At 43.0% G+C, this 14,886-nt stretch overlaps 1 protein-coding gene across 6 annotated transcripts in view; it reads right to left on the bottom strand.

Annotated features, from left to right (window-relative positions):
* PRRG1 (proline rich and Gla domain 1) overlaps nt 1–14,886 on the bottom strand; it is a 63,506-nt gene that overhangs the window by 36,621 nt on the left and 11,999 nt on the right. The window contains exons 2-4 of one of the 6 annotated variants that reach the window (XM_038386926.2): nt 12,061–12,181; nt 6,726–6,852; nt 4,435–4,484 (exon numbers count right to left, since the gene is read on the bottom strand). In XM_038386926.2, the coding sequence (XP_038242854.1) occupies nt 4,435–4,444 (10 nt within the window). In that variant the 5' untranslated portion in view covers nt 4,445–4,484; nt 6,726–6,852; nt 12,061–12,181. Of the gene's footprint in view, nt 1–4,434; nt 4,487–6,725; nt 6,853–12,060; nt 12,182–14,886 lie in introns of all 6 variants that reach the window. The other 5 variants (XM_038386928.2, XM_038386925.2, XM_038386927.2 and 2 more) reach the window with 5 other exon arrangements.

Here is a 14,886-nt window from a genome sequence, read left to right as displayed (position 1 = left end):
ATTTGTGTCCAAGTTGGTGAAAGATCTCTGTTCATTGCTCCATGTACAAGCCCTACGGACCTCTGTATACCACCCGCAAGGAGATGGCCTTGTGGAAAGGTTCAGTAGGACCCTCAAGGCCATGACCATGTGAGCCAGGATGGGAAAGATTGGGATATCCTACTGCCTTACCTCATGTTCGCCATCCGGGAGGTTCTGCAAGCCTCCATGGGTTTCCTCTCCATTCGAACTACTATATGGGTGCCACCCTCGGGGCATATTGGACATAGCCAGAAAAGCCTGGTAGGAGTCAAATCCCAGAAGAAACATAGTTGAGCATGTACTGCAGATGAGAGATCAGATAACCTGAGTTACGCCCATTGTATGGGAACACTTGGAGAGAGCACAGGAGACCCAACGAACCCATTATAACCACCAAGCGAAGCTTCGACGGTTCCAGCCAGGGTATCGGGTGATGGTACTGGTGCCCACAGCAGAAAGTAAGCTGTTGGCCCAGTGGCAGGGACCCTACAAAATAATCAAAGCGGTAGGAGAGATCAACTATAAGTTGCGGCAGCCAGGCCGCTGGAAATCGGAGCAAATTTACCACATCAATCTTCTAAAATCTTGGCATGATCGAGAGGCATGTTTAGTCATGCAGGAGACCCTTCCCCAGGAGGATAACTTACATGAGCAAGTGAGGATATCATCCGACTTGACACCAATCCAAAAGATCGAGGCAACTGACATGATTAATCGCAACAGAGATGTGTTCTCTACAAAACCAGGGCAGACGACTGAAACCTATCACCATATCTGCATGATCCCTGGAGCCAAGGTAACATTGAGACCCTACCGAATCCCAGCAGCCAAAAGAGAGAAAATCAAGGCCGAAGTAAAGAAAATGTTAGAATTAGAGGTTATTGAAGCATCTTACAGTCAGTGGTCGAGTCCAATTGTTCTAGTGCCTAAACCTGACGGTACCATGAGATTCTGTAATGACTTTTGCCGACTGAATGAAATATCCCAGTTTGATGCATACCCCATACCACGCATCGACGAACTGGTTGACCGACTGGGTAGTGCTCGATTCTTGACTACACTGGATCTGACAAAAGGGTACTGGCAGATTCCTCTGACTGAAGAAGCTAAGGAAAAGACAGCATTCTCCACCCCGGATGGGCTATTCCAGTACACCATCCTCCCTTTTCGGCTACATGGGGCCCCAGCCACATTCCAGCGCCTCATGGATACGTTGCTGCACCCCCATACTAGTTATGCAGCTGCATACCTAAATGAGGTCCTCATCCATACGCCAGACTGGGAAACCCATTTGGAGAAAGTTGAGGCAGTACTGAGCACCTTAAGGCGGGCTGGCCTCACAGCTAATCCCGCTAAATGCGCCATAGGGCTAGCAGAGGTTAGGTACCTGGAATATATTGTGGGAAGGGGCATAGTGAAGCCCCAAACGAATAAGCTAGAGGCAATTCAAAATTGGCCCTGGCTGACCTGAAAGAAGCAGGTCTGTGCATTCCTAGGCGTGGTAGGCTACTACTGACGGTTTATTCCCCACTTTGCCACTAGGGCAAGTTCCCTAATGGACCTGGTGAAGGCCCGAGGTCCAGACATGGTAAAGTAGACCGACGCAGCAGAGGGGGCATTTACAGACCTTCGGATGGCCCTCTGTAATGACCCCGTACTCATAGCCCCGGACTTTAACAGGGAATTTGTTTTACAAACAGATGCTTCCGAGGTGGGGTTGGGAGCAGTTCTGTCGCAAATGGTGGGAGAAGAAGAACGCCCAATCTTCTACCTAAGCAGAAAGCTTCTCTCAAGAGAACAGAAATATGCAGTAGTAGAGAGAGAATGCCTTGCTGTCAAATGGGCTATGGAGACACTGCATTATTACCTCTTAGGCCGGCGATTTACTCGTGACAGATCATGCACCCCTCCAGTGGATGCAGCGGAAGAAGGAAAAGAATGCAAGGGTCACCAGGTGGTTCTTATCCCTCCAACCATTCCAGTTCCACATACGGCACAGGGCTGGATGCCACCATGGCAACACTGGGTCTGTTACGAGCATACTGTCTGGCATCTCAAGTTGCCCAACTCTATGGTGTTGAGCGGGGGGGGAGGGGAGGAATATGTGATGGGGCAAGGCCAGATGGCTATGGAAGAGTAATAGGAGATAGATATATTAGCTCCAGGCTAAACAAATCCCTGGTACCAGGTTAAGTGAAATGGAAGCTGCTCCAGGTCAATTAAGACACCTGGGGCCAATTAAGAACTTTCCAGAAGGCAGGGAGAAGGCTAGATTGATTGGGACACCTGAAGCTAGTTAAACTAAACTAGTTAAAGCCTCCCAGTCAGTCAGGTGGGTGTGCATGTCAGGTGCTGTGGGAAGTTATGCTGTTGGAAAGGCTGAGTAATACACACCATATCAGGTACAAGGAAGGAGGCCCTGAGGTAAAGGAGAAGTGAAGCTTAAGAAAGTGAGGGCTGCTGTGGGGGAAGTAGACCAGGGAATTGTACATGTCATGTTTCTAAAAGGTCAGCTACCATAGCTGATACTATTAGGATCCCTGGGCTGGAGTCTGGAGTAGAGGGTGGGCCCAGCCTTCCCTCCCACCTTTGCCTCTGATTAATCACTGAGACTGGGAGACAACAGAGACTGTGCAAGGAAGGATAACTTCTCACTTCCCTTGCTGGCTTATGATGAAAATGGCTCAGTAGACTGTTACCCTTGGCTCTAGAGAAAGAAGGGGTACGTGGAGGGTCACAGTGAGCCTCTGAGGCTAGCGAAATCCACTAGGAAACGCGGGACCCATGGAGGCAAGGACAGAGCTTTGTCACAATATACACATTAACTATATTAAAATGTATATTGTTTGCTTGCACCCAGGTTACCAATCTAGTCAACCACACCCTCAACATTTATGTCATCTGCAAAATTTATCAGTCATGATTTTATGTTTTCCTCCAAGTCATTCTTAAAAAATAATAATGTAGGCCCAAGAATCAATCCCTGCAGAGCCCCACTAGAAACACATCCACTCAATTATGACTGCACATTTACAATCTGTCATGCTAATTTTGTATTGAGGGGTTTTTTTTGTTTTTGTTTTAAAAGAAGTCAAGTCAAACGTCTTACAGAAGTATTAAGTATAATATGACATCAAAACTATTACCTTTATCCACCAAATTTGTAATCTCAAAAAGAGATCTCAAGTTGGTTTGACATTATCTATTTTCCACAAACCCACGGTGACTGGCATTAATTATATTACCGTCTTGAGTCCAATACGAGCCACTCCATTATCCTGCCCAGACTCAATCATCAGACTGACAGGCCTATAACTATCCGGGTCTTCCAAGTCACCCTTTTTAAATACTGGTTCATGAGCTTTTTTCCAGTTTTCCAGAACTTCCCTGGTATTCCGAGAATTACTGAAAAGCAAAATTAACAGTCCAACAAGTTCTAAGCAAGCACTTTAAAAAACTCTTGGATGCAGGTTATCTGGACCTACTGATTTTAAAATGTGGAACTTAGCAGCTGCTGTTTAACATTCTTCTGAGATACTATTGGAATACAGAGTGTCATACTGCAATGACTACATACGTTTTCCACCAAATACAGGACAAAAATATTTATTGAACACTTCTGCATTACTGTTGATAATTGTATGATTTCCCATCTAGCAATAGACTAAATCCATTGTTGGGATTCTTTTGGATCCTAATATTCTTTAAAAAAAAAACCCACCTCCTTATTGTCTTAACTGTTCGGCTACAGATTTCTCCTCGTTTCCCTTTGCTTCTTTTATCAATTTTGTAAAAATCCTAGCTTCTGATTTATATTCATTACTATTCACTTTCCCTTTCTTCCATTTCTTATATATAGTTGTTTATCTTTTATCTGGCTCATTAACCAGTATAGCCTTCTTTCGATTGTGGCTTTTTGGGCATCAAGTAAAGTGTTCTTAAAACTATTCCCTCTTATTCCCTTTTTTCTGTTTAATTCTTCCTCCCAGCTGATTTGGGTCATAATTGTTTTCAGTTTTGTGAAACTGGATCTTTTAAAGCACCAGGTGTGGACTTTATTCCATTTGCACTTTTTAAATGTGATCAAGTCAAGATCACTATACCTCAGCTACCACAATTTTTTAGTTCTGTGACCAGTTCCTCTATCTGTCAGGATGAGCTTTAATGTAGGATGATGGGTGCATCATATCAATCTCTGAAATAGAACGTTTATTATTTCTCTTCAGGACCAAGCAGAAGAGAAGCTTTCTTTGAACAAGAACAAATTTTATTAAGACAAAAATCAACATTCCAAAAAGCCACTAGCTGAAGACAGGTTTCTGTATTCTTTGTTTTGGAGTGTGGTAAAGTCCTCCTTTAAATGGAATAACTATAGATATATGCACACTCAGCATTGCTTAAGCAAACACTTACCACTGCCCATGTTTATCACTGCCCAGGCAGGGAACTGGCAAATGGAGAGTCTGTAACAAAAGGGGGGGGGAAACTGCTGTCAATTTTGTAAAGAATTATTAACTGGGAAATACTCTTCCTAGCAGAAAAAATACTATAAACATTCTCTCCTACCAGAATTGGAAACATCCAAAGCCTGGTGACCAAGTCTAACCTCTGCTTTGATATTTAGTGTCACCAAATAAAGCCTACTTTTAGCATTTCAGGAAGAAACTATCTCACTATTACACAATTCTTGTTAAATGGTGAATGCCTCGTGGGAAAACTTTTAAAAAAAACATTTAGAAGCAGTTTTATTACTACTCAAAGATATTGACATAAAATAGAATCTGCTTATGAATACCATCTATTCTGCATAACCATTCTCTATGTAGCTTAACTTGGCATTTGTTATGCTCTCTGATGAACTTATTTATATTGTATATTCAGTATGTTACATTCAGCATGGTGAATTAAATTATTATTTCTGGCCCATGGATAGGGGCTACAAAGTTAGGGGAATATACAATGCCTGATCCAGTGAGGATCTTCCAAAGATGACAAATTGTAGACAAACAAATCAAGAGTAGAATAAAGACATGTAACAGACATTGGAGCAGATGTAAGCAACCTAATGTGCCTGTTATGGTCCTTGGGCCCTTTAAAATGAGAGATGTAGTTGGTAGATCACATGCCTACTCCTACTCATGTGCCCTACACAAACTTGCATGTAATGTGTCATACCTCCCAGGCAGAGAAGCAGACAGGACAGACGCAGGGTCAGGGAAGGACCAAGGAAATAGCTCTACACACCTGTCAGGCAGAAGACCCGAGAGACACCTGCTGGGAACAGAAGCCAGCTGGGGGAAAGCTTCAGCTGTGAAGGGAGGGCTGTAAAGCCCTGGAGACAAGGGCAAAGGGACAGTGAGACTGTTGGGTTTCTTGGTGTCATTTTGAATCTTTGTTTCCATGTTTATGAAGAAAAAGCTTGAGTGAAAGAACTGGGAAGGTGCAGTTGCTTAGACCAGGATTTCACCTTTTATGGTTGGTGTATCAGCCCACCAGCTAACAGACCATAAACAACAAACAGCTAAATTTTTAATTAATACAGATTACTGTTGCATTCAGCACTTTGAAAACTAATTATGCAGAGTAATTTTAGGCCTCCTACAATCTGTCCATTTATACCAAATTGCACACATTTAACACATGTAATCAACTACCACCTTTTTTAGATGTCCTGTAAGTGTAATACAACAGTTACCTACCTGTTCCTTAACTCTTTCTTCAAGATGTGGATACAGATACATATTCCACTGAAGTAAACATAGCTGCATAGAAGTGTATTCTGCTCAGGTGTGTTTGTGCTTAATGCACTGGAGCTAGAGACTTTTCCCTCCCCAGCAATACCTGTTGGGGCGGCACACATGGCCTACACATCCGCATGGCCACCTCCGAGGCTAAATAGAGCTCTACATGACCGCCCCTCAGCTCCTTCACACCGGAGATGGCCCAATGTTCCAGTAGAGGGGGATCGGAGAATGGGTCACAGAATACACATCTGCACCCACATCTCGAAGATCAATAGTTACAGAACAGATAAGTAATCATGTTTTCTTCTTTGGGTGGTTCTAGATGTGTATTCCATGACTCACAAGCAGTAATGTACAGTGTAGGTTTGAGTCTATTTAAATAATGAACACAATACCAATTTGCCAACATTCGATATCCGTTCCGGATGCAGGTGGGAGGGTCTCAGAGGCCGGGCTTGAGCCCAGAAGTCTACACAGCAATAAAAGAGCCTCGCAGCTCGAGCCCCGAAAGCCAAAGTTGGCTGGCATGGGCCAGCCGCGGGTGTTTCTTTGTTGTGTAAACATACCCTCACAAACCAGGCCATAGCATAGAGGCTATTTGGGTCTGGATGTAGTATTCAACCTTCTTCTGTGACAGTAGGTCTTGAAGGAGAAGCAGAGTATGAGATGGTTAAACTGAAAGATTGTGAAGGTCCAAAAAACAGCACTGTCTTGGCCAGGCCAGGGCTGTGAGGATTAACCTGATGTGGCCTAGTTTGTCTGTGAATGACCTGTGGAACCAGTGGAATTGGTGAAATTTGTATATTCACCCCAGTCCCCACTCCAACATGAAGGCAACAGTGAACAAGCCCAGACTGTGGTCCACTTGAGAATAAAATTGGTGATGCTTCTTGCTGTCTTTTGTAAAAAAAAAAAAAAAAAACACACACAAACCAAGTTGACTTCAGGAATGCCACTCACCTGAACAATACACTTCAGGAGGCTGGTTTTGAGAGACCACCCATGGTTGTTGGAGAATCCCCTCCAGAAGAAGTCAGCTAGCAGATTCTGTATACCAGGTAAGTGTGCAGCGATAGGAGTGACGTCTCTGTGATGCAAAATTCCCAAAAGCTCATTACCACTTGACAAAGCTGATCAGATATGCCATTAGCAGTCAACATTTGGACCGGCAAGCCCTTGATGTGAGAGAGAGAAAGGATCGGGGCAAGCTGTGCGAATTGCCCGCAGCTCAAGGACATTGATATGAAGATTCAACTCCTGTTCTCTCTAGAGGAGATGGCCATGTATACTCTCTTACATAAGTACAAGCCGTCACGTGGCCTACCAACTTAAGACCAAGAAATGCCAGAGGGATGAAAACTGAGGAATACGCATAAATTGTAAATCATTTGAAATTACTATTAGGGAACAGTAGTCAAACTAAGAATCAAATAGAGCCCAATGAACTCTAAGTCTAAGAAAGTCTAAGAAAAAAAAAAAAGAGTGTTGACATTTTCCTGTTCAAAATGAGTCCCAGATGACTGAATAACTGAAGATGAACCTGACATGGCAATGAACCTTGTCCTGGGATGACTCTTGAACCAGCCAATCAAATTAAGGGAAGACACGGATAAGGCACTGATCACAGGCCAGGTGAAGTACCATATACTGATAATGGCAGCTTCCTATCACAAATCTGAGGAATTTCCTGTGACTTAACTCTGCATCTCAAAGATCGAGGGCAGCATACCAACAGTTGCAATGTAGGGACAGAAGAATCAATGCGGAATCTTGTTTGCTCAACTTGTTGAGAGCCCGAAGATCCAGTAAGGGCATCAGTCCTCTCTAAGACTAGAGGATCAGAAAATAGCAGGAGTAGAAAAACCTGCCCTTGAAACTGCAGGGGAATTTCCTCTATAGTTCTCAGGGAAAGCAGAGGACAAACTTCTTGAAGTAGTACTTTGACATCTTACTGCTAACTGGCAAAGGGCACAAGTGCTGCACAGGGTTTTACAGAGTTCCCCTGGGTCAGATATATGCAGAATAATTCAAAGATTGACATTTTAGGTCTCTAACCCACTGGTAGTCATAATCACTGTGAAAAATATGTACATATATTATTCAAGACGTTTATGTATCTATCCTGAAAATTATGTTCTCAGGGTCTTGGATTTAAGGCAGGTCCACTAGGAAGTGATATGCCTTGCACATGTTCCTTTCAGGCAGGACGCAATAGACACTATCTAGTCATGTGTGGACTCACATTGTAGGCCTATTTGCATAGACAGACAGACAGACAGACAGACAACTGCAAAGTCTGAGAGAGAAAATTCACAGAATAAAAAACAAACAGCACAGAACATCCTGTCTATGACTAAAGACAAAGGATTGTTAGGGACTATCTGGGGGTACAAGGAAACACAGGAGGAAATACACTCCTCCCTCACAGAGGAGACAAGCTGACACAGTGTCAGTCTTGTGAAGGGAGATTACTGTCAAACCGGGCTGTAAAACACTGCAAGGACTTTGGGTGACTATTACTCTAGGACATGAAAGTATCTAGTTAAGTCTAGGCTCTAGAATGAGGGAAGTTCCCTTGAGGGAAGTGCTTGTCCTGCAGGTGAAGGGCAGGTGGCAGCGAGGTATCTCAGAATCCTAAATTCCCCCAGGAAGCATTACAGTTAGACTCAAGAGATAGGTCCCCGAAAGGATGGTAGCGAAGGATGGTGGGCAGGAAGAATGGAGAGGAACTGGAATGAATATACCAGACCCACCGTACTTAGGAGCCACTTCTCTGAGGTTGTTGCCTCCCAAATTCTGAGGGATGTGACTCTGTCCCTAAAGGGGGCAAAGGGACAGAAAGACCACTGCTGATTGTATCACTGTCCTCAAAGACGAAGTCAAAAGGTGTGTTTCCCTACAACAGGGGGAGGGTGAGATGGTTAAAACTGGAGTTAGATGACCTCCTCTTTTGAGGCTTATATCTCCTTGTTGAGATGTCATGTTGCCTCGGAGGATAGAAGAGCTCTCTTTGTTGACTATTGCAGTAGAGACTTAGTCACATTGCTTGGTGGCTGGATAGACTCCCAGCAAATGGAGGGTAGCAAGTGATTCTTTAAAGGAGTACAACACCTCATCGGCCTTAACTGAAAACAAAAAGACTGACCATCAAAAGTTAGGTCTTCAATAGATGGTTGAATATCTCGTGTTAAACTGGAAATACATGACCAGGATGCCCATCTCATAACTGCAGAGGCCATTGCCCTGGAGCAAGAATCTGCAATGTCAAGAGTGGATTGGAGTGAGGTCTTTGCAACCAGCTAACCTTCTGCTAGGAAAGCCAGGGAATCTTCTTTTGTGTCATTCAGCAATCTAGATATTACCTCCCACTTGAGAAAAATCATATTCTGCTAACAGAGCTTGTTAGTTCACTATTCTCATCTGAAGTGAGGCAGTAGAATAGCTCTTTCTTCCTAAAGAGTCCAGTCTTTTAAGTTCTTTTTCCTTTGGAGTCAACTTAAATCTTCCTTCCTGTGGTCTCTCATTAGTGGCCACGACAATTAGGAAATTTGACACTGGGTAAGAATAAAAACACTCAAATCCCTGCAATGGAACATGGTATGGCTAGCCCATACTGTTTAGCTATAGGGGACGGTAACTTTGGTGTACACCAAAAGACAATTACTCAGGTAATTTACCCTTCCTGGAGTTGTTGGCCGAAGGATGTCAAATAACTTGTAGATATTTTCCCATACCAACTCAGCTTGGATACCCAAAGCTGTAGTCAGTCTCCTAAATAGGTCTTGGTAGGATTTAAAATCCTCTGGGAGTGGAGACCCACCTGAACCTGAGACCACCGAGTCATCCGAAGAGGACAAGGACAGAATTCCTGGAACTGATGGTATCCCCTGAGGGAAAAGTTCATCTGCCAGCAAGGGCTCATCCAACAGCAGTGGTTCAAGAAGACAAGCAGCATCCTAAATCTGCAGAGGACTTTCCGAAGGTTGCCACTTTTTGTAAGGTGGACCAATCTTCCCTTCAACTGGGGACAGAGAGCTAGATCTGTGGGAGCAAGGAACATCCCACAGAGGCCACTGTAAGAGTATAGTATGTGTAGGAAGCCAAGACAGAATCAGCCAGGATGACCTATCCTTGCCATAAGAGCAGCTCCGCTTTCAGTACCAATGTTGTTCTTCAGTTGCACATTTGGATGGCTTGCGCAATCTTTCAATGCAGTGACAGAGATGAGTTGCAGGACTCAGAATTGGAGCAGAAGGAAGCCTCTCAATAACCAGTGGGCATTGATTGTGTCCAATCCAGTGAAACCAGGGAAAGGTCAGTACAAGCGTCAGAACCACAGTCGATACCATAAATGCGTCCCAAGAGGTTGAAGTCCTGATAGAAATGTTTGGTACCGAGAAAAGGCCCGCTACCAGTGCCAATGAATAAGACCTAGTAGGTCCCCCCTCAATGAACCCCTCAGTACAGAGGTCAAAGGACTGAGTGGGTACCAGTGATAGCCCAGCAGGCATATATACTGAGGATGGCAGCTGCTTTTTCATCAGTACTGAAGCTGTCAACACTAGTGATCTCTGTCCCAAAGCAGAAGAAATCCGGGGGCCTGGAAACACTGGAGGTACCAATGCTATACCTATCTTGTGTCATTGGAGAGTCTGGTCCAGACAGAGCAAGTCTGTTGCTGCCACACATACTGGTAGGATTGTTGGTACCAAAAGTGGCATCATCACAGCAGCTCATGCACAGGTACCAGACTAGACAGCCATCCTGCAGGCAGTTCTGGAGTCAGTAGCATGGTAACAGAATCCTCCTGTCTCTGTACTGGGGGCACATGGTTTGACAGCTTGGCTCTACCCTGAGTACTTAGGTCTTAACACTGAGATCCTGTCCTCAACAAAGAGGAGGATGGCTCTCCAATTTCATATGGCCCTGATCTGTTTTGTGCTTCCTCTTTCGAGGGATCCCGGGAGATGAAGAATGAAACCTTCCCCTTCTTGAGGAAGAATCAGAGTCTAGGGGGTCTGCCCGAAACTCCCATACAGGTAGAGGATGCCTGTGGGTGACAGACCAGCACTGGGACCTTCTTTGGACTACTTGAAGTAGGCCTCGGACTGATCCACTAGGTGCTTCAGGCATATTCTTTATATTTAAAGGGACACTACACTTTTATTTAATATGTCTTTTACCAAGACACAATAAGGAGCACATGTGGGGGTCACTACTGAAGACAGATCTGATACAACGGGTAGTGTTTGAAACCTGGGGAACGCTGCATAACATGTGTTCTCAGTACCAGACACTAACTACAGAACTACCTAAACTGACAAAATACACTAAACTATCAAATTTATTTGAGCATAAGCTTTCGTGAGCTACAGCTCACTTCATCGGAGGCATTCGGTGGAAAATACAGTGGGGAGATTCTCTCTCTCTCACACACACACACACACACAGAGAACATGAAACAATGGGTTTTATCATCACTCTCCTTACAGTGTGTATAATAAAACCCATTGTTTCATGTTCTGTGTGAGTGTGTATATAAATCTCCCCACTGTATTTTCCACCGAATGCATCCGATGAAGTGAGCTGTAGCTCACGAAAGCTTATGCTCTAATAAATGTGTTAGTCTCTAAGGTGCCACAAGTCCTCCTTTTCATTTTGCGAATACAGACTAACACAGCTGCTAATCTGAAACCTGACACTAAACTATAAATTCTAACTGCTATTTATGCTAATCTCAATAATTAACTGTGATGCACACAAAAAAAAAAACAAGAGGAGAAAAGCCTGGATGGGGAGCTCGAACTCAGGCAACTAGCAATAAGAAGGAAACAAGGGGAGGATCAGCATGGCACCACTCTATATAGTCTTGGGAGAGGCCACAAAGAGTCTGCGGGTACATGGGCCATCCTGATAGGTACCACTGCAGGAAAAAAAAGTCTCCAGCTCTGGTGTGCTAGGTCCAAACACACCTGACCTAGAATACACGTCCACTCAGGGGCATTCACTGACCTGAAATACACATCTGCCATTCAAAGAAGAATACTGTTTGAAGTTAATGCTATACTGAGAAAGGATATCATTACCTACTCAGAGCTCTTTTCAGTCTAAGAGAACATTAGATCATTGCTTATTAGGTAGGTTACCTTCAAAACCGCAAGAAAGAAGCTTGCATTCTACAGAATCTGAATCTACGACAGATAAATACATTAAGATGAGAGTTTGAGGCCTTTGTTTATCAATATACTTTCTATCAACAGAAACGGCACTATATTCTGCAAGTCTCCCTACTTACCAGTGGATGATTTTTCCTAGTGTACAGTCCAAGGCTCTGATCCTGCAGTTTCTTCTGTCTAGGTGGACGACAGCACTTGAGCACAGTCCACAAAAAGCAATTCCACTGCAAGGGAAGAAGTCTGTCCACACATAAGAAATCATAGGATCAACACCCAAGACATGTCCTATCTTAAAGTTAAAAAAGCTACACACAGCGTAAAGAATATCCATTATTCCTGTATGGTTCTTTCCCTCTTGGAGCCCTTTTCATGTTCTCCCTCCTTCCCAGTCCCAACATAAAAAACAAAGCCATTTAGGGATTTTCCAGTTTGGGTCAAGGCATCTGTATACAAGCTTTCAGTCTCCAAATATGTCAGTCTGTATCTGATATTAGTCATTAAGTCATTTGGATTAAGGATAAATGTACAACTTTCATTTCATTGTTGGATAATCTTTTGCCTTTCAAATATCAGATCTCTGTTTCCTAAGGTACAAAATGATCTATATTACTTGCACATAGATTTTAATCACATAATAGGTATAGTAACTAATTTTTTGTATGTTTTTCAACTATTCAAATATAGGATTTTATCACATTCCCTCAGTAGTGCATTACCTCTCCATAAATTACCAATGCAGGTATTTATGTAGTTATGTTTTAGAGTTCAGAACAATTTCACATCTCAGAATAGGTATGTCTGTGTGTTAGGATTCCCTCCAAGACCTCTTTCCACTCGGCTTCCCAAGAACTCAGCTCAACTCCAGCCTTCGTCACTCGGTTATCTTTATTTGGCATGCTACACCGAGTTGATCAGACTCGGACGTGGGGTGGTGGATGCAGGATACACCACAGCTCCAAAGTTACACAAACTTCTACCTCTATATACACATTACATAGCTCATTGCATTTACTAAGCATTGCATCATATATTTTAGGACTGGCTTGATTTCTTAGCAGGAATCAATCCCTGTACCACATGCTTCGTTAACGCACTGTGCAGGTTTTGACTTCCTCTTTACCTCATCTCTACATTCCTAATTTATTTTGTCCCTTGTTATCTAGTTCAAATAGTTCCCTGGGTGTTCTTCCTCTTATCTTAGTTGGGTGATACATTCTTTCTCCTTAGTTTATTGACCTATCTGCTTATCTCATTTAGCACAAACTTTCTGTTTTCAGCCTGATAATTTATTTAACTCCCTAACTCCATCATCCAAGAAATAAGGCCTCCCTCCAAGTAATTAATTAATCATGTCATACCAGGCCTCAGCTACTTTCCCCTGATTCTGTCTTTTTATATTAGCATTCATTTCATTTGCATTATATTCCTGTTTTTGTGCTTTTTTGTTAAGTTTATTACTCAGCAGCACATTCCCAAAACCACAATGGTTTTAATCATTTGAACCACCATTAAAAGTAGGCTCCACGTACAAACCAGGAGGTGCAAGCTCAACTCCTTTGGCACAGCCCACCAGGGCGTTTCCACTGCCTGTACACTATTATCTCCAATTGCTTGTTCCTCTGCTATTGGTTAAAGCAATTGATGCCCATTGCTCTATTTTTCTTTGTACCAAAAAAGCAGTGTTAAATGGACAAGGGAGGTATGTGTGCAAAGAGATTCGTCACCAGTGATTCCTGTTTGGTGTTGGCAGTCGTGGACTGTTGCATTCTCCCAATCGGAGCCAGAGAGGTGAGGTTCAGTCAAAATCCATCCAGGCTACCCTGGCATGATGCTCTTCCCACCAAACAGTTGTGGTTTCCCAGAGAACATACTGTGTCCCCGAGTCATACCACCTCCTTCTCTCTCTAATGACTAGACTGGTCCAACCTCCACAACTTGTGGTCAGGTTCATCTGTGCCAAACAGTCTCAGAACCATCTGTGCTTGATTCGTTTACAGCAGGCTATGTTTTTCACCTTGTCCTTGTGTAGCTATCTTCGCACTGGGATAATGCTGTTTGTAGGTCCCATTTACTATTGTACCACACTGTTCACATTATCAATTCTTTAGGATTCCCTGTCCATTTCAGAATAGCAATCAGAACCATAGAGTTATTTATTTTGTGTGATGCCCAGAGTCCAGGATCTTGTAGCTTTGCAAATTTTCTTCCCCAATATCATCAATTCCTTTTTCCACTGGTATGGTCTAGATAACTGTGCTGTTTTAACAACTTTGATCGCTCCCCCTGCTTTCTCTTTTCTATTCCCTGCATTACATGCATAAGAAGTTTGGTACCATATATGCTGCACGCAATTGCTTGAGAAAGGTTATTATTCAATTAATTACAGTATTGACAAATATATGAATTCATGTCAAAGTTTGCACAGTGGAGTTTGCTCATATTGCTAATAATTAACGCTGCCTGTTGCGAGGTTAAAGAACTAATCCCTCCTCCTTTTTTTAATGGCTAAACCAAATTCATTAGTTACCAAGTTAATTTTAAGGTTTAATTCCTTGTGTCTTCAAAATTCCACAGGGACACCCCAACTCCTGGGCCACCCATTATGGTAGCCACAGTCTCTCTTCTGGCTCTACAGTTTCTGTACAGCATCATTTTCAAATAATTCTAAGGTAGAGATACTTACTTTGGGCTGGGGTGTTGGGTGGTGTGTGTTATGTATTTTTTGCCACCAAAACAGCTTGGTTCTATTTGCATGCATGCCTACCAAACTTTCTGGGCCTACTAAAGTACAATTGTTTTGATTTAGAAAAAACCCTAGATTTGTTTATATTCCACAACTTTCCAGTCTCGTTTAAAAACCCCAGACTCATTTATATGCCTCTACCTTTAAAGGTGCTTTTCTATATAATGTAAACCCATAAACACATTCTGTAATGTGGACTCAA

The sequence above is a fragment of the Dermochelys coriacea genome, chromosome 1, assembly GCF_009764565.3.
Source record: "Dermochelys coriacea isolate rDerCor1 chromosome 1, rDerCor1.pri.v4, whole genome shotgun sequence".
NCBI classification, from domain to species: Eukaryota; Metazoa; Chordata; order Testudines; family Dermochelyidae; genus Dermochelys; species Dermochelys coriacea.
Note: the sequence above shows the minus strand (reverse complement) of the source record. Positions and strands in the feature narration are given on the sequence as shown.